This window comes from Cebus imitator, unplaced genomic scaffold, assembly GCF_001604975.1.
Source record: "Cebus imitator isolate Cc_AM_T3 unplaced genomic scaffold, Cebus_imitator-1.0 Scaffold45, whole genome shotgun sequence".
Lineage (NCBI taxonomy): Eukaryota > Metazoa > Chordata > Mammalia > Primates > Cebidae > Cebus > Cebus imitator.
Window position 1 is genome coordinate 2,727,227 of NW_016107360.1, and position 26,094 is coordinate 2,753,320.

The 26,094-nt window shown below is 35.1% G+C and overlaps 1 protein-coding gene across 23 annotated transcripts in view; it reads left to right on the top strand.

Moving 5' to 3' along the window:
* Positions 1 to 26,094, top strand: part of HDAC9 (histone deacetylase 9) — a 900,368-nt gene that overhangs the window by 532,013 nt on the left and 342,261 nt on the right. For 15 of the 23 annotated variants that reach the window (XM_037737895.1, XM_017526841.2, XM_017526846.2 and 12 more), the window contains 5 exons: positions 2,959 to 3,090; positions 8,184 to 8,299; positions 18,303 to 18,425; positions 21,412 to 21,625; positions 22,081 to 22,298. In XM_037737895.1, coding sequence (XP_037593823.1) covers positions 2,959 to 3,090; positions 8,184 to 8,299; positions 18,303 to 18,425; positions 21,412 to 21,625; positions 22,081 to 22,298 — 803 coding nt within the window. The remainder of the gene's footprint in view (positions 1 to 2,958; positions 3,091 to 8,183; positions 8,300 to 18,302; positions 18,426 to 21,411; positions 21,626 to 22,080; positions 22,299 to 26,094) is intronic. The other 8 variants (XM_017526856.2, XM_017526857.2, XM_017526858.2 and 5 more) reach the window with 1 other exon arrangement.

Here is a 26,094-nt window from a genome sequence, read left to right on the forward strand (position 1 = left end):
AATCGAGGTTTAATGATATAAAGTAATTAATCCAAAGCCAAATAGCTAATGTGTGGATCAGGCATTTAAACACACATCTGTTTGACTTCAGGCACAAAGAAAGTATCATCATAGTTGGTCTGTGTGAATGAACTGATGACTACAAATTATTCAAGGTTACTGATTTTAGTAGGTGGTAGATACAAGACTAGAACCCAGTTCTCATTCCTCTTCTGGTGTTTGTTTGCTTTTTTATGTTGACAGTTGAAAGAAATCTGAGAGCTATGTATCTGGCCGATTCTCAAGTAGACAAACAGGAGTGAAAGCTATCTGCTGACCTTAAAAATCATTTTTCTGAAAATCTTGGAAAATTTTAGCTTTCATCTAGAATGTTTAAATGGCATATGCTATTTTTCCAAGCTTTCAGGACATTTTCATCTTGACTGCAGACACTCATCCCCAGCTGATGCCGTATATTAGGAGAGGTAGGAGGACAAGACTAAGAATCAGGAGATTTGGGGCCGAGTTCTGGATCAGCCCCTCTTAGCTGTGTAACTAGCCTTCAGAAATAGTACCAACAATATGTTTCATAAACCCTTCCCTTTCACATTCACCCAGATCCTCACAGTTATTCTCAGGTATCTAATTGGAAAAGCATTAAGCTAGGTTTCACAAATGAAGAATCAAGCTTAGAAAGCACTAGAATCTCACTGCATATTTCATAGCGAGAAAGTCGTCCCATGTAGACTGAATTCACATCCCCTCACTGAAAATGCATGGCCTTTTCTGGTCCACCCACCACTGCCTTTTGAAGTGATCAGTTGATTTACTCCCTATGAACAGCTCATTTGCAGCATTTAATCCATCAGTTTTTACTATAAAATCATATCTCCATCTAAGGTCTGAGAATCTGTGATTTCCTATGGTTATTAGCAAGGCTACAGAGGATACCAATGCACCTGGGGATTCATGGTTCTTCATTTTTCCTTCCTAGGTTCTAGATAAATATATTTATAATCCGTAACTTTTCAGAAGCAAGATAAATATTTTAAAATATTTTCTAGGTTCTAGACAAGTATATGTATCATCTGTAACTTTTCAGAGGCAAGATGAATATTTTTAAAGGTATTTAAAAATAAATGTGTACATGGAAACATATCTAAGTACGATAATATAGTCCCAGTATCTCACTTTAATTTTGGGTAAGTGGTGGGTTAGAAACTGAGATAGACTCCTACACTAAGGTGAAATGTGTTGTCACTACTGGAAGGTCTGGCAAGAACCTTAATCCTTTCCAAAATTGGTTTGTTTGTTTGCCTCCATGTGGGAGGCCCAGTAAGTGATACATTTCAGACATCTATCACTTTGAGCTTGTGCTCAGCCCTGATCTCTGCCCCACCTTTTGACACCCTAGTTTTACAGCATTTTCAGGCTTCTGATTTTTTTTTATCTTTTCAGTATTTTCAGGCATAAAGTCAGGTGTATAACACAAAAAAAATGTAGCTAGCTTTATTTTTTGTATCTGAACTTCACTTTTTAAGTTCCTATTTCACCAAGCCAATTCCAAGAAATTGTATAATGCAGGGATTCTCAGTCTAAGCTTAAAGCAAAAAGTATAGATATTTGAAGACTAAAACCAAAACAAAAAGTGGAGAAAAATTTTAAGTTCTACTTTTGATATCCCTTATAGTATTGCAAAAATGTAAATTCCTTCAAAAATGTTTTCACTGATAAAATTCTAGCTACATTATAACATTGTATCTGCTCTAGGTGATTAGTGGTGCTTTAGGAAAAGCTATCTTATAATTTTTATGGTGATCATAAATAAGGAAAAGTAGAGGGGCAGTATTTTCAATATTTAGAATAGACCTATGCCAGACAACCTGGGTACAAAGCCTGGCTTCATCCCTTTTTACCTCTGTAACCTTGGGCAAGATACTTAACCTGTCTCTGTGTTTTGGTTTGCTCATTGATCTAATCAAATTATAAATCGGCATAGGCTTTCTAGATGTTTTCATGGTTAAACAAGTTGATATTGATAAACATTTAGAATAGTACTAGAACATAGAAATGTTTGTTGTTACCAGAAATATCCTTTCCATCATGATCATCACCACCACCATCATTATCGTCCACTTCTGCTGCACAGAGAGGCAATCCAGTGTTTCCATTCTTCTAAAGTATTATTTTTAAATAAGTGGCATTATTTTAAAAATAGTGAAGCTCTATGATAAGCTTCACTGTTTAGAATACCAAAGAAATGGTAACATATATGTGAATAATCTGCATTTGTATTATGGAATATTAACCTAACTCAGAACCTTCAATTTGAAGACTTAGCCACCTTTTCCTTCTAGCTAATAGTATACTGAATGCATAAAATGTCTTATTTGCGTTGATTCTAGTTGGTTTGGTGTCATTAGACTGAGTATGTTTTCCCAAGGTTTAAGGTTAGAAACTACTGACAAAGAAATATTCCAGGAGTCAGAATTAGATATAAATTATGTGCTGCTGAGGTGTCTTCTTATTACCACAAGTCAGGTCAGAGTCTCTAAAATAACATTAAGTTACTGTTTTAGTAGTTATTAAGTTTCACCCTTGAGAGAATTAAGAGGCCTGACAATGAACTATATATAATAAATCTTACTGTGACCCAAACATAATTAGCAATTAAACTTCCCATTAACAATCCCAATTCTGCTAGATAAAATACGTAGAAAATTTACATTTTTGTTTACTTTTTACTTTCATATTTAGAGAAGTTGAAAAAACTTTTACACATTTCATAAAAATAATTGCAATATTTGCCTGTTTCATTAATGTAGAGTCAATGCCTCATTTATGTGTTTGGTTTTTTCATTTGAGATGAGAACGGACCAAGGAATGGGTGAGACTTTTTTTTTTTTTTTTTTAAACACAGGAGCAATTGGCTCTCTATTTTTTTTTAATTTTCATCTATTTTTTTGTCTCAATCCCCAGCCTCTGAGCCCAACTTGAAGGTGCGGTCCAGGTTAAAACAGAAAGTGGCAGAGAGGAGAAGCAGCCCCTTACTCAGGCGGAAGGATGGAAATGTTGTCACTTCATTCAAGAAGCGAATGTTTGAGGTGACAGGTAATTGAGGCTTGGGCAGACATATGAATGCTGGGAGTAGGAATGAAAAAATAGTTTAGAAAAAATATACCTGCTGCATATTAAAAGTTATTTTGAGGAGAAATATTTCTTGAAAGGGAATTATATTGAAAACTCACAAGTAGTTCAATAAACCTTGCTATGCATTCACCAACTGTGTTAAACAGGAAATGAATGAAAAAAACAGAACTATGTGTCAATCAAGGCATAACTAGGGAACACCAAAGCTTACCTTATTTTTTTCAGAAACAGGCAGTCCATTTTGGAAATGCCAACTCAGAGAGTATAATTTTTAATGAAATTTGATCAGAAATGAGCAGAGGGAGGTCCAAGAAGAACACTTTCCCCTGTACTCAGACATGAACGTACAAAATACATCTGGGAAAATTAAACTGCATGGAACAGCAAAACCTTGACTTTTCAACAAATTTACAGAACTCATAAATGACTTTATGTGTTTACTAGTGATGTGGGACTTATGGCAGGAGGGGGATATATTGCTTTTTATGAAGGGGAAGAAACTGTCATTTTCACGGGTCTCAAATGGAAGAGTTATTTTTTTAGCTGCCTGTTTTAGTAGAGGGGTTAGGAAATTCAACCTGAGGTCTTACAACACCCCTAGTTCCAGTTGTACCTAGTTTGAAATGAAAGACCTAAGACTGTAAGAACCAAAAATGCTAGCCAAAATACTCCTATTTACCACTTTTTGAGTGCCTACTTAGAGCCATGCATTCTGTCTAGTTGTTTCCTTTGGTTGCATGAAGAAAGAAGTGGTAATCTGCAACCACTTTTTTTTTTTCATTCTCAAGGAAAATTGTGCTTTTCTCAATGTGGGCAGTTGGCATTAGTTCTCCATGATCAGATCTTATTTTTAGTAAGTTTTAAAAAATTCTTTATTTTTTATATATTTCTTTTGGCCATGACAGTGTCTACAAGAAGGCAATATGGAGGAAGACTGTGGAAGTGGAGGTAGAAACATGTATTAGCTACTAATGCAACTTAAAAGTTTGACGGATAATTTTGGGAAAAAATATTTAGGCTCTTAATCTGGATACCTTTATATGCTTATCTGAAAAAAAGTGTTAGTGATTTCAATGGGAAATATTTCCTTGGGATAAGAAATATTAAAGAAATGAATAATAAGTACAATTATTTTACCAGAGTTATATGTAATTTCTAACAAATAAAAATCATAAGTTTTTCTAATAGAGATCTTTGGTGGGGGTGGGCAGTTGGGGAGTGAATTTGTTTTAATGAATGTAAAGAATTATAAACCTATCAGGTGTCTAATGTAAATTTAGATAGGTGGTTTTCTAGTAGGCCCCCCATAACAGAAAAACTTCTAGAAAAGAAAAAGTTGAATATAATGCTATATTATTTTGCTTCATAATCTTAATGTCTAAAGTCGTATTTATTTATGCCAATGAGCTTTTCTGTTTTACTGTATTCTGTTTTCTTGATTATACCTTTTTCTATACAGTCGCTTTTTCTTACATACCAAATTGCAGTGGCATTTAGCTCAATACCTATCTCAGTAATGAATGATTCTTATTTATAAGGATTGTGAGTTGCCAGAGTTTTACTCAAATTTCCTTAATTTAAAATATATTTCTCTTCTTAATTTTTTTTTTTTTTTTGAGATGGCGTCTTGTTTTCTTGCCCAGGCTGGAGTGCAGTGGCACGATCTTCTTAATTTTGTAAGATAAGGAATCACCCTTTCATCTCAGGAAACAATATGTATTGTAAAAGTTACTTGTACATTTATTAGACGGACATTTCTAGTCAGTGAGCTGGGACTTGTGGATGCTTTGGTAGATATTTATAACTGGTATGCTGTAATTAATTTAAATTTCTTTGGATGCCCTGGACTACAGACACACAGCTGTCTTCACTTGTACTCCTTCCCATTGCTCTGCCAACTTTCATCTAATTTGGATGAGATCTGTTTGGATCTTAATACTAAATATGTTTAGTGTCTAGTCAGAGACTGTCATAGCATCATAGCAGTTTAGTTGCTGTTGCTGTTATTCTCTTACCTCTATATGTTTTTTTCTCTTCCCCATTTCATAAAGTGTAAGCTGCTTTCAAACTCATTCCACATTACTGACATAAGAACCCACTTGCCATCTTTTTTTCAAATTCAAGTATTTTCTGCCCTCTACAAAAAGTTCCATTCTTTTCAAATGTTAAAATTGACTCTCCCTGTGTCTGCAGTGCCTTCTCTTTCATTCTACCCACTCCAGCATCCTTATTTCATTAGCTACCCTTCTTCAAGCTCCAGTTCCAATATCAGTACACTGACCTCAGAGATCTCAGAAAATCAGTTGCCACCTTCTCCAAGATCCCATCCAGTTTGATGCCGTAGAATCCTCTGGTACAATAGTTGCTGCCTTGAATTCTAGTGCTTATCACAGTAATTTCTACATAAGGAAATACTTCAGTATGAATATCATAAAATAATATAAATAATATAATTTAAAATGGGTAAGACAGAATGTTTAAGAAAGTAGTTTTTTAAAAATATGGCAATGGAAATGATATGGAAATGAGACAACAAGAAATCAGTCATATTGTAAGACAAGAGTTAGGAGTTGGGAAAAAGAAGCTCCTATAAGAATGTTTAAAATTTCCATTTTTTTGTTGTTGTTGTTAAAGGAAACTAAGTGGTGATGATAAAAGAAACAGATTAATCAAAATGTCAACAAGATATATAGACAGAAAGGCAGTGAGAAAATTGTTTAAGTATTTTATGATACTAATAATTTGCTTAAATCCAAGAGTGAATAAGTGGCAGATTAGAATTCTTACATCCTTTCCAGTGGCACTGCATTTCTGAGTAGATACATAATTATGATATAAGTTGAAAGTTATAGGAGTTCTGAGAGAGGGCAAGAAAATATTGCCAGGACACTGGGAGTTCCCGTTCTCTGAGGGACATATGTTATATGAGGCAGGCTTTTGACTTTATAAGTGAGATTTGGCCTGCAATAAAATAGAAGGAAAGAGGATAAAAAATAGCATGAAATGGAAAAGTATTTGGCATTAAAGGAGAATAGGTGATTTAATTTGACTGAGTGTAGAGTAAAAAAAGGGCAATGGTGGAAAATAATATTAGGCTCCATTCTGGAGCAGAGGGACATGGTATGAGTTATCTCTGTATGATCCTTTTGCAAGAGTTTAAAAGAAAGGTTTGAGAGACTATTGTAGTGATTCGGCAGTATTAAGGAGACTTTTGCTATAGTTCATGAGAATACATAACAGTGCCTTAAACTGAAATGATTGTAGTCAGACTCAGATGAGAGATAGTATAAAGATCACATTAAAAGGACCTAGTAACTAATTAGATTTGTAGTAAAGACAGAGTGAAGATGACACTAGGGTGATGATAAAATAGAGATAAGCAGGAAACAGCTAATATTAAAATACATATATTGACTTTGACACATATGTAGGGGATACTGAAATGTCTACTATTTCAGAAGAATTTGGGCTGGAATTTATGAGTTAAAGGCAAGAAATATCTCTTAGGAGATAATTCTTGACATATGAAGTCAGGATATTGAGTGACTTTGACAAGGGAAATAGAAAAGGGAAAAAGCCACAAACTTAGGTGAATGCCTGAATTTAGGAATTGGTAGGAGGAAGAACAAAGAGATGGAAAGACAAACATGGACATAGAGAATGCCACTGTACAAAAGATACGGAGATGAATGTTTTCTCAAAGTCCTTCAAGTGTGGTGGCATATGAGAGAATAGTTGCAGTTATAGTGGGTAAGCTATGTTGCCAGGGCTTGAAGAAGTGAGTGGACATGGTGAGAACATGCCACTTCTCAAGAATTACTAGGATGCTGATAGACTAGAGGGGAAATTCCATTGTAGGAGGAGGGCCTGAAGATTGCACCTAACTGATGGAACAAATCCTTTCAGGATTTTGTTTAAGGGGATGGGATCATGGGTAAGATTAAATATGTGAGAGAACAGAGGAAGAGAAATGCCTTGCATTTGAGGTGGGAAAAGAGAATGCAGATGACATAATCATGAGGAGAACAAAAAGATGCTGGTGGAAATAATATCAAAAGTCCTGTCTCTGAAAAGCATGAGGCAAGATCATTTGTGCAGAGTTGGGTTGACAAGATGTAATGATGAGGCAACTAGGAAAATTTTGAAATGAGTGAACTATAAAAGGTGGTAAGGAATTAATTAGAGCTGAATAAATAATTTGCCCAGGCTAGATAAGATGACTTCTCTAGTTATAGCTCTAGGAAGCGGAAACTTATATTTTTGATTAAATGTTTCAATAAATGCATTAGTTTCTGCATAAGTTGAGGTACATGTGAATTTCATATCTGAAGAGGAAAGGATGAGTTAAATAAGGAATCTGTCTTATTGTTGGCTAACTTTTCCTAAAAGGAATTTCTTGTTATATTGGTATTTAAAAGTCTACATGTTAAATTTAGACAACTTCTCATCCTCTAGAAAATAGAGTCAAAGTCTGATGGTGTTGTACAAGGCCATCGGTGCAATGTTGAGATTCTACATTTTATTGTATTTTCTTCATATAACTTTGACTCGTATACACTATAATAAGGTATAGCTTTAATATATTAAATAAAAAACAATTTACAGCACAGCATTTGAGCAATTTTTTTTTCAAACCTAACAGGAGTGGGCCTGGACCTCATGTATTAACAATCTGTTTTGTGATGTGAGCAAGTTCATTATCTTTATTACTGTTATTTTCGATAATAGCAAAAAAGCAAGTAAGAAAAATATTCCCTTCTTTAGTTATATTTTTTCTCACCCAAAGCTTCTGTGACCCTCTCTAATTGGATATCTTTACTTCTCTAGAAACTGTTGAAATACTATGTTGTATGTTTTGCCATAAAAAACAAAGGGGGAATAAATGGTATGAAAATTGACAACTATTTCAGACATTTTTAGTTCTTTCTATTTCATGAAATACTGTTTGCATTTATGTAGGGGGAAAATAACATGCCCAGTTACATGTTACAGTAACTAAAGTTCATCTGTATATGTTCCTCATGAACACATTTGTACTTCATAATATTTTTCAGAATCCTCAGTCAGTAGCAGTTCTCCAGGCTCTGGTCCCAGTTCACCAAACAACGGGCCGACTGGAAGTGTTACTGAAAATGAGACTTCAGTTTTGCCCCCTACCCCTCATGCTGAGGTAAGACCCTTATTGTTTCTTTTTAAAATGGAATGTCTGATTAGCTGCCTAATTCAAAGTGATATTTCTGAGTTGACCTTTAATATCCAAATGATATTTATGAATTGAAGTTTACTCAATTCCACATATTGTAAACCAGTTGAAAAAAATTGATATTTACTAACTAATGTAAATATTATAAACCTATATGAAAATATATTTATTAGCTGATATTTATTAGCTGACATATATATCAGTTTTTTTCTTACATAATTTTTTCTCATGTTAGAATTGAGTAAACTTGATCTTATTTATAAATCAGACAACCAAAGATATTTGGAAGGCAATCCAGGCTTGAAGAATATTGAAATGTAATCCTCAAACATTGTTAGTGATCCTCAGTGCACACTGCCTAACAATTGTGTAACTTACGAGTCATTCTGCTTGGTTACTGGTTATGCCAATAAGAGTAGACACATCAATAAGTAAATACAACTCATGCAGGACTCTCAGAAGAACCTAGTGAGGTGGATTTTATCCAGTTGAACTGAAAAGTGATGAAAAATAATTACAGTATTATTGTTAAAGGGTGTAAAGCTTCACTGAGCAAACCTTTATGGAGCACCTGCTATATTCCTGCCATTTTGCCTCACAATAGGGATATAAACTCTATGACCAGATATAAACTCTGTGCTTGAAGAATCATATATTAAAGGATACTAGTTTAAAGTAACATGATTTAGTGTAACCAATGATAGAAGATTAAGAGGAACGTTAATATGAAAGTCAGCAAGAATTTGCCAATGTATTAGGCTATCAAAGGCAAGAGTCTGAAAATAGACACTCATGAAATCAGCTGATTTGAAGTCATCAACAATTGACTGAAAGCCTTATTTTTTTTTCCTGTCATTATGCCTTCTTCACTGTGCATTGCTCTATGCCAGGTGAGCTGGTGTGTTATCTTCTAATATATAACATCCTTCTTTCTTTATATTTTATAGAGTCATGGTATCTTGAGACAGAAAGGGACTAGTCAAATCTCTTATTCTTGGATCATCTCTGTAGCTTTTCTGCTGTGTGATTATCCAGCTTCCATTAAAACACTTCTGCTTATAGGGAGCTCACTTCACTGTCTCTTGAGGCAACTCAATTGATTTTAAATAGTTATTTTGACTGTGTTTCTGTTGCTCTGTAATTTCATATATTTTATACACACAAACACAAACATGCATATGTATAATAATCAGTTATGAAATTATCAGGTCAAAATATAAGTGAGAGTATAAATCCAGAAGTTATCTCTGATGAGCAAAGGACTGAAGCCAGTAAAATCAGTTTTACTGTAAGCACATTTGCACACTCGAGTTTTGAGCTTTGGTTTTCAGGACCTCAGAAACTCAAGAGGTAGAAGATAAAGCATAGTACTGACCAAGGAGGATAATCTTATAGGAGACCCTCCAGAAACTAAGCTGACATCCCAGAGGCCCATATCTATGCTACATTGGTGAGTTGACTGTCCCTCTGACTGCTCTGTCCCCCCAACACCCTGCCCCTGCTGTCTGATGTGGAGCAGAGAAGAGGGCAGGTCCTCTCTCTCAGATGTTGAAAGCACAAGCTAGTCCTCGTGTAGATCTGTAGCCCAAATCACATAACCTCAAGCTGTTGACTTAACGTGGCCCCACATTTGATGCTGTGAGTGTGTACAAAGCAAGGAAACCCCACCCTGGAGGAATATGCCGTCTTTCTAGATTTCAAAAATCTTCCTCAAATAAATTTCCAAGGAATATGAGCCAAATATCTAGATGCTGTCATTTATGACCATTTTCAGCTATTTAAAGAATAGTAATTCTGGCCTCTACATGGTCTTCAGGTACCGCATCTATTTCTTACTTCTTATTATCCTGTCATTCCTCTTTCTGTTTTCCATTATCCTTTCAAAAACATGATAGCAGATTGAATAAATACTTTGTTTATATTTGTGACCAGAGATGTAAGTGGAATTATTGGACGTTAGTTGTGGATAGCATCTGTTTGTTAGTGTAGTTATACCTGGATATTGGTCCATTCTCTGCAACTCTTTAGTAAATGTTCAGGAAAAGAACAACTTGATCACAATTTTTTTTTTCAAAAATCTGTAGGTTATTATCTCTCAGTATGAAGAATATGATTCTTAGTAATTATGAAAGCACCAAAGGATCTGGGTTCTAATCAGTCCCTGGATGGATTTTGTGCCTTTGAAAAATGAAAACAATACACAATGCTACATTCAGCAACATGTATGATTATCAGAAACGCATTGTCATTGCAATGTGTCTGAAGACCACTTACAACATAGGAGCATTTTATTAGGTTCGGAAACAGTAATATAATACTTCGTTTGATAATATGTAGTAATATTTTTAAAAGGCAAGAGAGTGATGAACACAAAATTTAGCATGATGATTACCTTTAGGTGGGAAGGAGGGGGAAACATGATTTGATAGTTACTAAAGAAGAAGATATGTATATTCCTTCATTGTGAATACATATATATCTGCATATTGTATTTAGTACAACATATTGGAACAACCAAGGAGTGTGCATTGGTGAAGAATGTAAATTAAAAGATTTTGCTTATGCTGTTTTAATCTGTTTTATATATCTAAAGCCATAACTTGCCACAAATCATCTGTTTAGGTGCTCTAGCTTTTCAGCTATTGTTGAACATATTCTCTCACTGCAAACCTTTTCTTTCACCGTCATTAAAAAACAAAAAAAAAAAGAAAAGCAAAACAAAACAGAAGGAAATGTGATTTAATGGAGTTTAAAAGGGTAGAGGTATTTCTTCAGGTCAGTGACAGGACATTCACCTCCAGATCTGGAAAGATGAGTTCAAAAGCAAGCAGTGACTTACCTCATAATGAATTAATTGTGTGCCTGAACTATGATCCAAAAGGCCAGGTGGGCAGACCTTTATGCACTGATGGGTAGCCTCTCTGTGGCCCAGAACAAAAAATGCAATCCTGATGGCTAACATGTGGTTTTCTGCTATATTGCATTTACAGAGATCTGTAGTGTAATTCATTCTTGATAGGTGAGGAGACAGCAGAATTTAGACTAAGACTGTCAGCAAATTAATATCCTAGCTTTGTAGCACTAAATGTTTCTACCCAAACTGGATAAAGGAGGAAAAAAAAATGCTCAGCTATACTTGAGTAACCATCATTTAGAATTTAGGATGATTTTTACAGATGTCTCCAAAGATTAATAGTAGTACGGGATTTCATACCAACAAATACTTTGGGTGTATGAATTATTTACATAACATATTGCCCTCTAAAAAATGGTTGCATACTTTACCATTTACACAACAGGCTTATTCTACTATTTTTCCTTAAGCAACGCTAGTGAGTTTTTATATTTAAATGGTGTGTATTTGAATGAAGTCTTTATTTCATGGCCTGTAAGTAGAAAAGCATGTTACCGAATTCTTTCAGAGCCCATGTAAATGAATGGGATTTTATCCCATTGTGATGGTTCAGAAGTAGGAAAGTCAGGCTGTATCTAAAGATCTTGAGTCCTAGATGAAAACGAAATTTTCTGTCTTGTAATTCACATGTCCTGCCTAATTTAGATAAAGGGAAGACAGAAGTAGGAGGAGAATTTACTCATAAGTTGAGGTTCAGGAAATAGCACATTGTGGTGGAATGTATGGGTGTTCCATTCAGAAGACTAGGCATGAACCTGGCTCTAAAACCGGGTACCTTGTCTTCAATGGTCAAGTTGCCAGACTTCTCCTGACCCTCAAATTCCTGATCTAGCAGAAGATAGTATCGTAATACCTACACCAGCAGCTTTGTTTTTAAGAAATCAGTGTTTGGAAGGCAGGTGGTAAATTGTGATGCTCAGAAAAAAGTTCATTTTTTGTTATTATTATCAACACTGACTCCTGGTAGGGAAAACTCATTAGCATGTTTGTCTTCAAGCCAGCAGCTCTCATGTGAGAGTGAGTCTCCATCTGCTTTGACCACTTCTGTTCCATTTCTTCTATTTCCTACATATGCTCAGTCCCAGAACTCAGATTGTTGGAGCTACTTGCTTTACTCATTTGTAAACTTGGTTGGGGAGCTGAAACCTCAGGAGTTTCTATTTCCAACTCCAGTCATAGATGTCTTTACCTATCTAGTTACTTTATTGTTAATACTGTGGGACTGTGGGTTCAAATATGTTTCCATGGATATCAACACTATTACTTTAGATTCAGAAGATTTATTTGATAGCTATTTTAACAGTAGCCAAGCTGCTGGTTTATTTCTAGTTGAACATTAGTGGCTGTCTCCACTATGCTATTTTTTAAATAATTTTTCCAGCAGATACAAATGCTTTAAAAAAATGATTCTAATATTCTAAAATCATCTGTAATGTCACTTGTTTTGCCCCAATCTCACATGACTCATCTGCCTGTTGTTTCATAATAGTTGTTGTGACATTTGCTGTAAATGTTATACTCTCTTCTGAGTGGGTGTAGAACTGTGGTTTTAGATAGCAGCAAATAAAACATGTTCCCCACCCCCTACCTCAGGAAAAGGAGGTTGCTATGACAAAATAATCATTTACTAGGAATAACATGAGTCAATATTTTAAAGCAAGATCTTTAGCAAAACATCAGTGCCTTTCAAATGTTAAACTCTGTCAAATGATTTTTTCTTTTCCTTTTTTGTGTTTTTGGTCTCACAATATGTCTTACTATTTTATAGTAACACCTTCTTGGATGTCCAGTAAAATGAAAACTTGAGAGATTTCTACTGCCTCAAGAATTTTTTTAATTACATGGAGATTTTAATTTTCTATGAGCTAGCTGAAAGAGACTAGAAAATAAATACAATCTTGAAAAATCCTGAAAACTGTAGCAAAACATTAAATTATTAAGATTTTCTTTTTTAAAATGTGGCTATATTCTTTTTAGATAGCCTGGATTCAGGGACTTGGGACCCTGTAAAGCCAAAGCTGACTGACACTTCTAAGCATGTCTTCCTGTATCCCATTCTAGTAGACACACATGTTACCTGACAGAGCTGGGCAAAGGTACTTCAGTCTCAGGCTGAAGGCTCTGAAGTCCTGGGAAGGTGGGTGCAGGCCAGAGTTACAAGCCCGAGAGTGGGAGAGCTCAAGTATAAGACACTTAGACCAGACTTCATTTCACAAGTCCAGGCTGCTCCTCATCAAAATTGTGTGTGTGTATATATATACATATATATTTTTTTCTTTTTCTGATTCTCATGCATACTGTACATAATTTGGAACATAGAGTAAACTGAAAATTCTATATCCTTATATTCTGTGAGCGTCTTAAAATATGAGTGAGTATTGGCTGGGCATTGTGGCTCGCACCTATAATCCCAGTACTTTGGGAAGCTGAGGTGGTAGAATAACTTGAGGCCTGGAGTTTAAGACCAGCCTGGGCAACATAGAAAGACTGTCTCTACGGAGGGCGGTGGGGGGGGGGAACATTAATTGGAAGCTTGAGCCCAAGAGTTCGTTATAGTGGGCCTTGATCGCACCACTGCCATCCAGCCTGGTGACAGAGCAAGATCTTGTCTATTAAAAAAAAAAAAAAGGAAAATAGGTAATTATTTATATAACTAGTATAACTAGAATTCTGTCAAAGGCTATCGTTGACTTTTTTTGTCTTTTTAAGAGTAAGAAAAATGTTTATCTTCTTTTATTTCTTCCTCTCCTCTCTCTGTCCCTCCCTTCTCTCCTTCCTCCCTTTCTTTCTATCTCCTTTCCCCACTTTCATTTTCCTTGCTCCCATAGGCAGTCATTCTCTCCTGTGTTTTTGATTATATGCATTTTTATATTGTATGTATTTTTTGCTTTGCATTCATGAGTTTTAATGGGATATAAATGGCCCAATGTTATCTGCGTCATTCAATTTTCTTGCATTTATCGCTAAGCATGTGTTTTTAGATCCAGACACCATGTCTTTACGGATACAGAAATCTAATGGTATGCTTTTAATCACCATAAAAATCCATGGTGGGCGTTGCTGCATATTGATTCCTGAGGTAGATGTCCTGGTGTTCTTCAGTATATACCGTGGCCCATCATCCTACAGCTTAATGAAAGAATTTCTTGAAGTTAGAATTCCCGGCAAAGTGATCACTGGTCATGGTAAACAGTATAATTATTTTGCTTTAAAGTTCAACAGGATTACTGTACTAGTCTACTGTCCCACAAGCAATATGTGTGAGTTTTTACCATTCTAAATCCCTGTAACATTTGACTTTGTCCATTTTTCTAATTTTAGCCAGTGTCTCTTTTGGAACAGATTCTGAGTCTTTTAATGAAATTAGTGCTTAATTTCAATTCCCACATAAATAGCTCTATTGAGAGACATAATGTTTGAGTCTACTGCTTTGTATTCATTTGAATTACAAATATTATATATGAGATCTCCTTCCCATTGATAGGAGAGAAATTAAATAAGATGTAGAAGAGCCTTCGTAAAATGTGAGTGGGCCACTCCTACCCCAGTACCTGGCCCATTTCATATCTGTTGTCCTAACATAATGCTCCTTCTGGCGAAATGCCATTTATTCATCAAAGCCTGGTTTAAAATCGACCCTCTTTGCTTAGCCATTGAAGTATTTTAACCCTACTCTAATTAAAGTAATTATCACAAGTCAAAGAGTTAGTTGTCCACTTTTCTGTGCACCTAACTACCATGTGAATTAGTGTGTTATAGGACATCTTTATATACCTAGCATTCAACACCATTAATCTAACACAGAAAAGTTACTCATTAATTGTTTTGTGAAGGTTAAACAATACACATTCTTACATTTACTATTTTCATTTTATCTAACCACAATAAAAATTTTTGGTTCTGAAAAATTTTCAGATTAAAACCATCTTTCTTATGTTCTCAACTGTGAAGTATTGGCATCTTAGCACAGCACTGATTTAAGGACTGGGCCAGATTCAAAACTGCTTCCTGGAAGAATCCTGGCTTTGCCTGATAACACTTGTGAGCTCACTGCAGTGCTAAGGTGCGATGGTCTTCCAGCCTTGCAAGAAGTCAGCATCTTTCATTGTCTCAGGGGAATGGTAGCCCTCAAAATTTGTTATTCTGACTTTCAAGTGTGTCTCTATTCAGCAGTGTAGACTATGGCTCCAGGTCTTATTAAGAGATAAATGTGGAACAGATAGATGGCTCCTATCAAAAAGCATAGTTGAGGAAAGCTATATTTAAAGAAAATAATTTGAGGGAAATAGTTTTTCAATTCTCTGAAGTCATTCTAGACCTTGATAGTCTACAAAGATGCTGTGCCTCTTTCCTTATTTGTAATCTAAGGAGATAAGCTAAGCAAGGTCTGGGTCCCTGAAATTTCTAGGAGATGATATACTGATTAGAGTCTTTGGGAAGAACCAACTATGCCTAGCAGATTTGGGGGACACAGAACCTTCCTTGCTTCATTAAGAATTGTCTCCATAAAGTTTATTTGGGCAATAATAGAGTTACTCTTTAGCTACGTAGTGTCTAGTATATAAAGTTTCCTAAAAAAAAAAAAAAAAAAAGAATTGTCTTCATGACTTGAAGATTTATAAAGTCACCGGGGCTTTTTTCTCATGCCCAAGTCCCCTGACTCCCAGTTGCACTCCTTTATTTCTCCCTTGAGCCTCAGAGCCTGTGTTTGCTTCCTCTTCGCCAAAGCGGCCACCATTCCCTCTACTTTTCTGTGGTTCCCCTGTCCTCCCGCAGTGGCTGCAGAGTTGTACTCCCTGTAGCAGCAACTGTCAACAAATCTCATAGCCTTGGTCAGTTTAAAGGTTTTGTTGCTGGTCCCACACAGAAGCAGAATTGGGGAAATGACTCAGTTTCCTCATCAACAGCATGAGCATAATGGTAGCTTGAGAGTCCCTGTGAAGAATAGGTTAATCTCCAACAACTCCTGGCCCAGGGCTTGGCACATGGTAGGTGCTGAATATCAGTACACTGCTGGAGGAAATGGAGCCACTCAGCTTTTACAGGAAACTGCAGGGATCTGCAATCCCAGAGTAAGACTGTCCCCAAATATCTTCGCTTTAGTCAAAGCCAGTGTGAGCAGCCAGTGTGCTGCTGCTTCCCATACGTCTGAGAAGATATCTATTTCTCATTTTAGTTTAAGTCTGCTTCCTGTGATGAGGTGGGGGGATATCACAGAAATTATCTCTGGGAAACAAGGAAAACTCTTTTGTGAGGTCCATGGTATTTTTTGTGCCACTCTCCCAGTCCATGTCAAATCCCCTAGTCCATATCTCAGTGCTGTGAGCAGATACAACCTTGAATGAATATTATACACTATTTAAAGTGCTTATTTTTCCACAGTTTTCTTTTCAATGAATGCAGATAAGTGAATAAAATATCCTTTTATTTCAAATTACGATTTACTGCCGGTAAGCTAGTTAAAATATTTTTACTTCCTTTTATGTTCCTTTTGTTCTTGTTCAGGTATGTTTTCTATACTTAAAATTTTCGTGAAAAGCTTCTTATTTGTATGAGCAAAACAGTAGCTTCCCTTTTTGTTTATAGTAAGTATGCAACTTTGTCTGATAGCTCACAATATAAAACTGCAACCCCACACATTGTAATTTTAAAATCTTTCCCAACAATCTTCATGCTATGTCACTTAGACAACTAATTTTTTAAAGGGTTGCATATAAAGTCAATGTAATGTTATTGCTTTCAACATACCTCTTGATTTTCATGCACAGATATCTGACATGCTCCTTTAAAAAGTAACAAAATCTGAACTAGCTTTGAGTTCCAAGTTGCAATGAGAAAACTCCACATTTAACCCTCTGCTCTTATTATGTTAAGACTAGGACTCATCTCCAAACAAACGTATGATTGAGATGATGTTTTAGAATAACATCCTGTGTTTTGGTGATGCATCACTCTTCAGTGACATTCTGAGGTTGCATTGTATTAGCACATGATATTTTCCCCAGTTAATTGATATCCCAGGTTTGTCCAGGGGAAAATCTACAGCTCCCCCAAACATGCTTGACAAGTTATTATATTTACTTTAGTCAAAGCCCGTGTGTGCAATATCCCTCTTGGAGGTGGTCTATTATTGGAGTCCCATATGCTTTTTGTTTGGGAAGAAAGCAGTCACTGTGTCATACTGTTACATGGAGTATTCTTTTTCAGGGATGTTGTTCCCTTGGGGACCATATCAGGCCAGAGTTCCTTAGTCTAATAAGACCTTTGTAACTCTTATTGTATAAAAGTTCTGGGAGGGAAGCAAGAGTTAAACAGAAAATGTAATTCAACCAACCATATTAGGCCACATGTGGGAAAACATGATTCTCAGTAATGGATTAAAAGAAGGTATTTGTTGTAAAAAGCACAGCGATGCCAAAATGTTCAGAATATTTAAGTGTAAATGAAGGCTATTGGTGGCATAAGACTCATAACATTTTAACATTTAACATTAGCTTCTGAATATGAATGATCTAAAAATATGCCACACACAATTGTCTGTTCATAAATGTTTATAGTAAAAAAGATGTGATTACTATGGAAACCCTATATGTGATATTTAATCTAAGATTTTTCTTGTGTCAGTTTTCCCATCAATAAAATGACATTAAATGAAGAATCAGATGAAGATAATGACTATAGTGGCATTATATACATTTTTTTCTACTCAGTAATACAAAAGAAGTAGACACACTAATCAGAATTATCCAATTTCATCATTGTACTTTATCAACAGTTGACAAATATGCTGATCGTATTTCATATAGCCGGAATTTTATAAATGAATTTGCAAAAAATGTACATAGATGCCCTTTATTCAGATTTATAACTATGTTTGAGGAAGAAATCTTTTATTTAAATTTTACATTGTAACTTTTGGATACAGAAGTCATAAAATAAATACTTAAAATCATTATTCAATTATGATAAGACCCATTTTCTGAAATGCGAACATTTTACAGTAAAATTTTTGATACTGTGATATTTTGAGATTATCCTCTTTTTTTTTTTTAACAGCAAATGGTTTCACAGCAACGCATTTTAATTCATGAAGATTCCATGAACCTGCTCAGTCTTTATACCTCTCCTTCTTTGCCCAACATTACCTTGGGGCTTCCTGCAGTGCCATCCCAGCTCAATGTAAGTCATTGCACAGCATCAGCCTAAATAGAACCAAGCAATATTGGGAACTCTCTTTCATTTTTCTATATGTTTATACTTTAAAAAAACCTGGTAGAGCCAGCATCTCCTTCATTGTTTGCTATTTGCTCTGTTGTTCAAAGACATTCCATTTAATTTCAAACCAGAATTATCCTTGTTCACATAATCATTTGTAAAAATAACATTTGTATGGTTTGTAGCTTTAAAGAAAAGCACTCTCTAGATATATTATTTTAATAACTCCACACAGCCGTCCTGTGAAACAGAGACTACAGCCCACGTTTTTACAGAAGGAGAAGCTGAGACTTGGAGAGTTTTAAAGCACAAGATCACAGAGCCAGTTAGTGGCAGACCTGGAACACAAGCCAGGGTAGTGCTGAGAGGTACAGCTTCGAAAGCACAGCAGCATATGTTTAGAGAATTTATTTTGTGAATGACTTTATTTTGGGAATCTAAGTTACTGACTCTCTGGTACTGAATAATATGTATCTGGAAAAACTCTCTAAGAAAAGTATTAAACTATTCCCATTAGATTCTAAGTGAATCTATTAGTTTAAAATTACTGACAACTGAAATAGGCTCTTTTGGAAAGAAAGCAGTCACTGTATATACTGTTAAATGTAGGTCTAGCAGTGATTCTTTGTCCTGGCCACTTTGCCTTAAAATTTCCTAGTATTCAGCAGAGAAAATGGAATACTAGAGATCTCTTTGCCAAAGCAGTGCTAAACTTGAAATTTTATTGTCATACTAGCAGAAGATAGCAATAATTATATTATTCATATTCACTAAACAGTATCAGCTTTAGTTGTAAAAAAATATGTGGGCCTTATCCAGAATAATTCATCTCTAAAATGTTACTTAATTAAATTGTATGTACACAGGGGTCATATGATACATTAAAGAGAAATTTATGCTAACCCTCATCACTAATTTTGCCAGTCTTTACCTTCAAGTCTTCCACTGAGTCAAATGTGTCAAATTCACATGTATGTTCAATACATAATTTCAATACATATTTTAAAATCAACCTAAGAGATATCTTATAATATCTGATATTTTCAATAGACTATAATGTCATTTTCTGTGGTACTGTGTTCTTATACCAATAAGGATAAAACAAAATTTGGATGTTGTCTTGTATCTGGGGATTGTACAAGAAAGCATTGAAAGTACTGAATTCAGCTATGCTCTTAAAATTCTACATGAAACAATTGTAAATGAAATGAAAAACAAAAAAAAGGGAATTAGGAATGAAACTAAAAATAAACATTCATGGATAATATTTCACAGTTATCACTAATTAAAAATTATTTTCCTTCCATTTCTATTTCCTGTCTCTTCTAATGATAAGTAAATACCAACTCAAAAACTTCTTATGACACATGAATAGGCATTTTATTTTTACTTATTTTTGTATGTTCTAAGCCACTCCTCTCAATAACTCACACATGAACCACTTTTAATGTGGTCAGGGAAAATTTTTTTCCCAAAGGACCAAGTACAGTACTAAAGCCAGACCATTTAATATTTCAAAGGTAATACGATTTGGTACCATTGGATGGATAAACCAATGTGGTTTGGATTAAAGTTTCATTTTTCCTTGCTTCCATTTTGGTGTGGATGAGGCCATCACAATTAATTTTTCAAGTTTAGCATTGCTTTGCCAAAGGGATCTCTAGTATTCCACTTCTCCACTGAATACTGGGAAATTTTAAGGAAAAGTGGCCAGGACAAGGAATCACCTCTAGATTAAACATTGCATTGACTTGCTCTGTGACTCAGACAAACCACTTACCTCTTTGTCCTTCAATTTCTCCATTGCTGAAAATTACTTTGCCTCCCTGGTGCACAGCAATTTTGAAAGATGAAACATGAGTTTTGAAAAGAAACATGCCACATAATTTTGAGGTATCAGAGTCCTGCTTTTATAATAGCAAAATGACCACCATTCATTAAATTCTTTGAATAGGATAATTCATTATTGCGATTGATGGTATAATTGTTATTGCCTTATTACTGTGTTATTATACATTTCAAGTACTTAATAGCATTTTTATTTGATATCTTATTTCACTTGTAGCTTATTATACAAAATATCTGGAGTGTCATTTTCAATATTTAGAGATTTGGCAATCTGTTATGAATTAATATAAAATGTTTAAATCAAATTTCTGCATATCTTTACCTCCTTTCATTGAGTTATTTTAAGAATTTAATTTAAAAAATTAAACATTGGATACTTATAGCTCTGTGAAATTATTAGAAAACATGTAGAGAAAGGGTGATTTGTTTCTTTCCCTTGCAACTCCAAAATTACAGTACATCTTATCTCCAGCTCCTTAATCCCCATGATACAGTCTGAATAAATTTTACCTCTCCAGGATGCCTTTAACTTAAACAGTGTATATTAAAATACTTTAGAAATGTACCTTCCACTTAATAAGCAGTTTTTTAAATTGACATATAAAATGTACATATATTTGTGGTTTACAACATGATGATTTGATAAATGTACATATTGTGGAGTGACTTAAGCTGATTAACATATGCATTGTCTTACATACTTATTTTTTATGGTGAGAACATTCAATCTATTCTCTGAGAAATTTTCACATGTACAATATATTGTTATTTGTAGTCATCATCATGTACAATATATCTGTTGAATTTATTCTTTCCATCTAAAATTTTGTGTGTAGCATCACTTTTGATTTTAATTAAAATAAACTTTTTATATTCAATACAATGACAATATTAAATTGTCTTCGGTGCTCCAACCCTATTTTTATTCCTTCTTTTTTGAATTGAGTTAGTTTAAAAGGTCCATTTTCCCTGCTCAGCTATTGGGTAAGATGGAGTTTTTGTTCTGGGAAGCTACAGCATAGGAAACTTGTCTAAGATTTAGAGACCCAGTGACCCACATGGATGAAAGAGTATTTAACATCTTTGTTATTTCTCAACACAGGCTTCGAATTCACTCAAAGAAAAGCAGAAGTGTGACACGCAGACGCTTAGGCAAGGTGTTGCTCTGCCTGGGCAGTATGGGGGCAGCATCCCGGCATCTTCCAGCCACCCTCACGTCACTTTAGAGGGAAAGCCACCCAACAGCAGCCACCAGGCTCTCCTGCAGCATTTATTATTGAAAGAACAAATGCGACAGCAAAAGCTTCTTGTGGCTGGTAATTCATTATGGCACCATTTGCAGGTCATTTTAGGGTTTTATTTTGTTAGTCATTCAGGATAATGTCTCTTTTACTTAAGACCCTGATAGGGATCCACAGTCTTATCCAAAGTCTCCATGATACCTGGTACTGTGGGAAAGGCTATCATCTTTATTTATTCCTTTAGATCTAGTTGGGGTAGGAGGACGCATCTTATTTAACCATTATTCATAGCAGACTAGATTATGGTGAGTCATACAGTCAGATGTGCACCTGTCCAGTGCCTTGACATTTCTGTCTTCCCACACTTGTCCTATTCTTCTAATGTTTGCCTGGTAGCATCACTAATTCACTAATTTTCTTATGGTTTATACTATGTATCTATTTTCTTTGGCTTCTTATCTTTTCTTAGAATTGTGTGTGTGTTGTGTGTGTATACACACACATATGCATATATATATGGTTTTTTTCAGGTGGAGTTCCCTTACATCCTCAGTCTCCCTTGGCAACTAAAGAGAGAATTTCACCTGGCATTAGAGGTACACACAAATTGCCCCGTCATAGACCTCTGAACAGAACCCAGTCTGCACCTTTGCCTCAGAGTACGTTGGCTCAGCTTGTCATTCAACAGCAACACCAGCAATTCTTGGAGAAGCAGAAGCAATACCAGCAGCAGATCCACATGAACAAAGTAAGCCTCCAAGCCCAGTCAAAATGTACTAGCCACCAGTTTGGATATTGGGGATCTCTTTAGTGATATGGGTATATAAAAGGAATGCTGATGGGAATCACAGCAAAAAGGATGTGATCATCCTAAGCCTGCTTTCTGGGTTCAAGGACACCATCACAATGTCAGTGTTTTAACCACCATTATGTTCATGAGACATGTGTAGCAAAATTGATATGATAGATTAGTAAGATCTTTAAGATCAGGTATCTCTTTTGGTATACAAGCCCATATGAGCGCATATATATATATATATATGTATATGTGGAGCCTTATTTTTTATTGTTGCAGAAAATGTTTGAGGCAGACTTGAATGTAGTGTGTTGACATGTCAAAAAGTTTTTACAGATGATGGCAGATAGGCCAAGGTTAGCCAGTAAGGCACTTCTCAGCAACTTGTATGCATCTGTGTTACATTTATTTTTGCATATGCCCCACTTCATTCCAATAAGCCTTTGGAGTAGTTTCTCAGAAACTGGTGATCATTTCTTCCTGGAAACCCCAATGTTGCTAAAATGGACAGATACTACATCCTTAGGAGCTCTCCTGCTGAGGCAACCATAAAGAAACAGTGATTGCAGTGCAATATCAGACAGGCCAGTAAAGCATTTTCTATGAATTCATAAGCAAAGTGATATTAAAGAACCTGGTCTGGGACAGTTTCTCCACTATTATTTGCTGTGGTAGGCTTAAAAAAGCACCATCTTCTCATTTCTGGAAAATTGCTGGAAAATATTAAGGTCTTGAGTATTAAGATTCTATTCCCTTGCCTTTGTGCTATATCATCTACAAATATGTTCCAGAGGCATGAGAGGCATTATATCGCAAACTCATACTTTGTTTACTGATAAATGGATAGCTAAAACCTGGCTTAGTAATAACTTTGTTGTACTATGATGTAGGAAACAAACAAAACAAAGTAAACTCTCATGGGCAGATGCCTAATATCTTTCTAATGGCAGTAGGGGAAAAGGGTATTTACCATGTGCTGGTTTTATTACAAGTGTTGCTGGATTTTTTCTCTTCTTTAAGCCTCCATCATAACAAGGGCAGAGACATGAAGGAAGCATGGGTTGAACACCATGCTTCTGAACAGAAGTTCTTCCAGCCTAGTCCTTTGCCGCTCTCAAAGTAGCAAAAGTATGTGTGGAATTGGGGTGCTGGAGATAGGGTGGTGGCTGGCGGCGGACACTCTCTAACGCTGTACTATACATTGCAGACTCTTTCTGTGTTATTAGATAATGCCTATTTTATTGCTGTAGCACTTTGCTAAATTTATTAAATTATTTCGTATCAAATTATTTTATATCAAATCAGTGTCATCAGCAGAGAGCGAATTTCCTTCTCTGACTAATGGCAAAATACTTATTGACTTGTATGTGACTCTGCATATGTTTTCCATATTATGATAGAGTTGGGTTTCTTTTTTTGTGGTCTTTCAGCACAACTTAAAATTATTAAGTATACTTGAAAAATTGTCCAGTGTTTAGTGCAAGAAATGTAGGTGGGAGGGAAGATTAGAGATCTTATTTTTTGCCTTACATTGTTTTGATCTAGAATTAGGTTTGTTTATAAAACTAGTATTAGATAGTAGATAGACTTTTCTGCTACACTTGATTCTATTTTTTAGAAACACATGAATGTATATATTCTACTATGGTTAAAGTAGGTAAATTGTTCCCTTTGAAATTGTGATCTGCAAATGGTTTCTATGAATACCTTTAAGAATATTTTGGAATATGTTTTTTTTTTTTAATTAACTAATTGCCACTGTTTCAGATTCAGATGGTATGCTAATATCAGAATCTTTCCTTTTCAATATCAAACTCGAGATTTTGACAGGCAGATGCTAACCTCAGTCACACTGGATAAAACTCAGATGAAAAGCAGGCATTTGCATCTTAGCAATGAGAAAAGCAAATCTTATCAGAGACCTTTTCCCATGTGGAGCTGATTCCTATGAATCTGTTAAGAATTCTTCCCAAAATTAGAAACAAACCTATACGTTTAGGTACATGTTTGTACAGTGGTTTGATTATTAAATCTTGTCTTAATTAGGTAAAATGAAGACCAGAAAACTTCAAAGTCCAAAGCTGATCTTTATATGTTAACCCCTCTCAGCTTGGGTGTTTAGATGACTCAAGCAGGTCGCCAGTTGGCTTTTCTCCAAGTATGTATTCCATATGTTTAATCAAGTTGGCATATGCACATTGGGTATTCTCTAGATTTCGAAAATATTTTACCTGCCCTCTGTTGTCTAAGGGGACAGAGAGGAAGCTTATTAAAGAAAATACCAAACCCATGTCCTATTTGAAGTATTCACAATAGAGCCCTCAAGAAGTGAATGAATGGCTAGTGTTCACCTGCCTCCATGAGGTGACAAGGATATTTATTTCACATTGGGTCAGATTCATAACTTAGATGCCCAAAGCTAACATGTTTCTGTATAATATATTGCTACATATTTGATTTAATCATTTAGAATGCCCATTAGTAAGAAATCATCACAGAAACTTTTTCATTTTTCCCCATTTCTGTGGAAGAACCTTTATGTAATCCATTCAAATAAGTGATGGTCCTTACTCTTGAGATACTTATAGCAGGAAATAAAGGCACACATGAAGATGTAGATGTACAAATGACATATTTAAGTATGTCTTCTACTTTTATTTCCTTTTTATGGTTCTTTTTTGAGGAATTTAGAGAAACAAATGAAGTGGGAACCTGTATCAGATTAAATATGATGGGCTTCCTGGTATAAAATTTGTAGTAATATGTTTGAATTGCTAATAATCTTCAAAGGAATTAGAAGCAAAGCTGTAGTTTTAGGGGCACAGTTGATGCAGTGATTAACTTATTAACTTTGAAAGAGTTTTTCATATCTTGTATTATTTTAGTGTGTTTATAAAATATTCATGTTCAATATAACTATACAATGTAACTGTTTTTATACAAAATAATTTATCTACCTGTTGCATTATACTTTAATGTCATATTTGGGATATTTGTAGGATATTGTATGTTCTAAGATTATTTGCCTCATATAGTTATGGTGTAAGCGCTCAAAGGCTTAGCAGAAACATCCCTGGAAACAAACAAACCAAAAAAAAACAGTAAATAATGGGGAAGTCAGAAAGGAGAGTGCTAGGCTGGAGAGGAAACCCAGTCAAAATGATTTATTTCTGCTCATGAGTTTGAATGTTCTATTTTTCATGAAAGTGTTTTAAGAAGTTTAATTATAACAAAATCAGGGCTTACAACATATGTTGTTTTATTTTCTGAGATTTTAAAAATCAGAAATGCATTAAAGAATTTCTGTTGCTCATATACAGGGTGTTAATATTTTTGTGCAATGATGTCATTGCACATTCATTTATGTCATTTTTCCCCAATACCATAGAAGAAGCTTTTAAAAAAATCAAGTTTCTTTGTACGAGCATCAAGAGAAGACTGCTGCTTTTGCCAGTACACCTTGTTTTTCTCATTGGAGAAAAAAAGTTTCTAAGGTAGAACTTCCCTCAAATACAGAATAGCAAACAAAAAGTAATAAGGTTTTGGCAGTTTTCTCCTGAGCCCGTTTCAAGTTTAAATATTACCACAGGATTTTTTTGTGTGTGTGGTAAAATAAAACTGTGATTGATTAAAACAGAATACATAAAAATTGTTTAGACATATTGATGATTTTTCAGAAGTATTCTAACACTGCCTAGAAAATAAAAGGGCAAATCTCTAGTCACTTCAATGTTTGAAGGATATACAG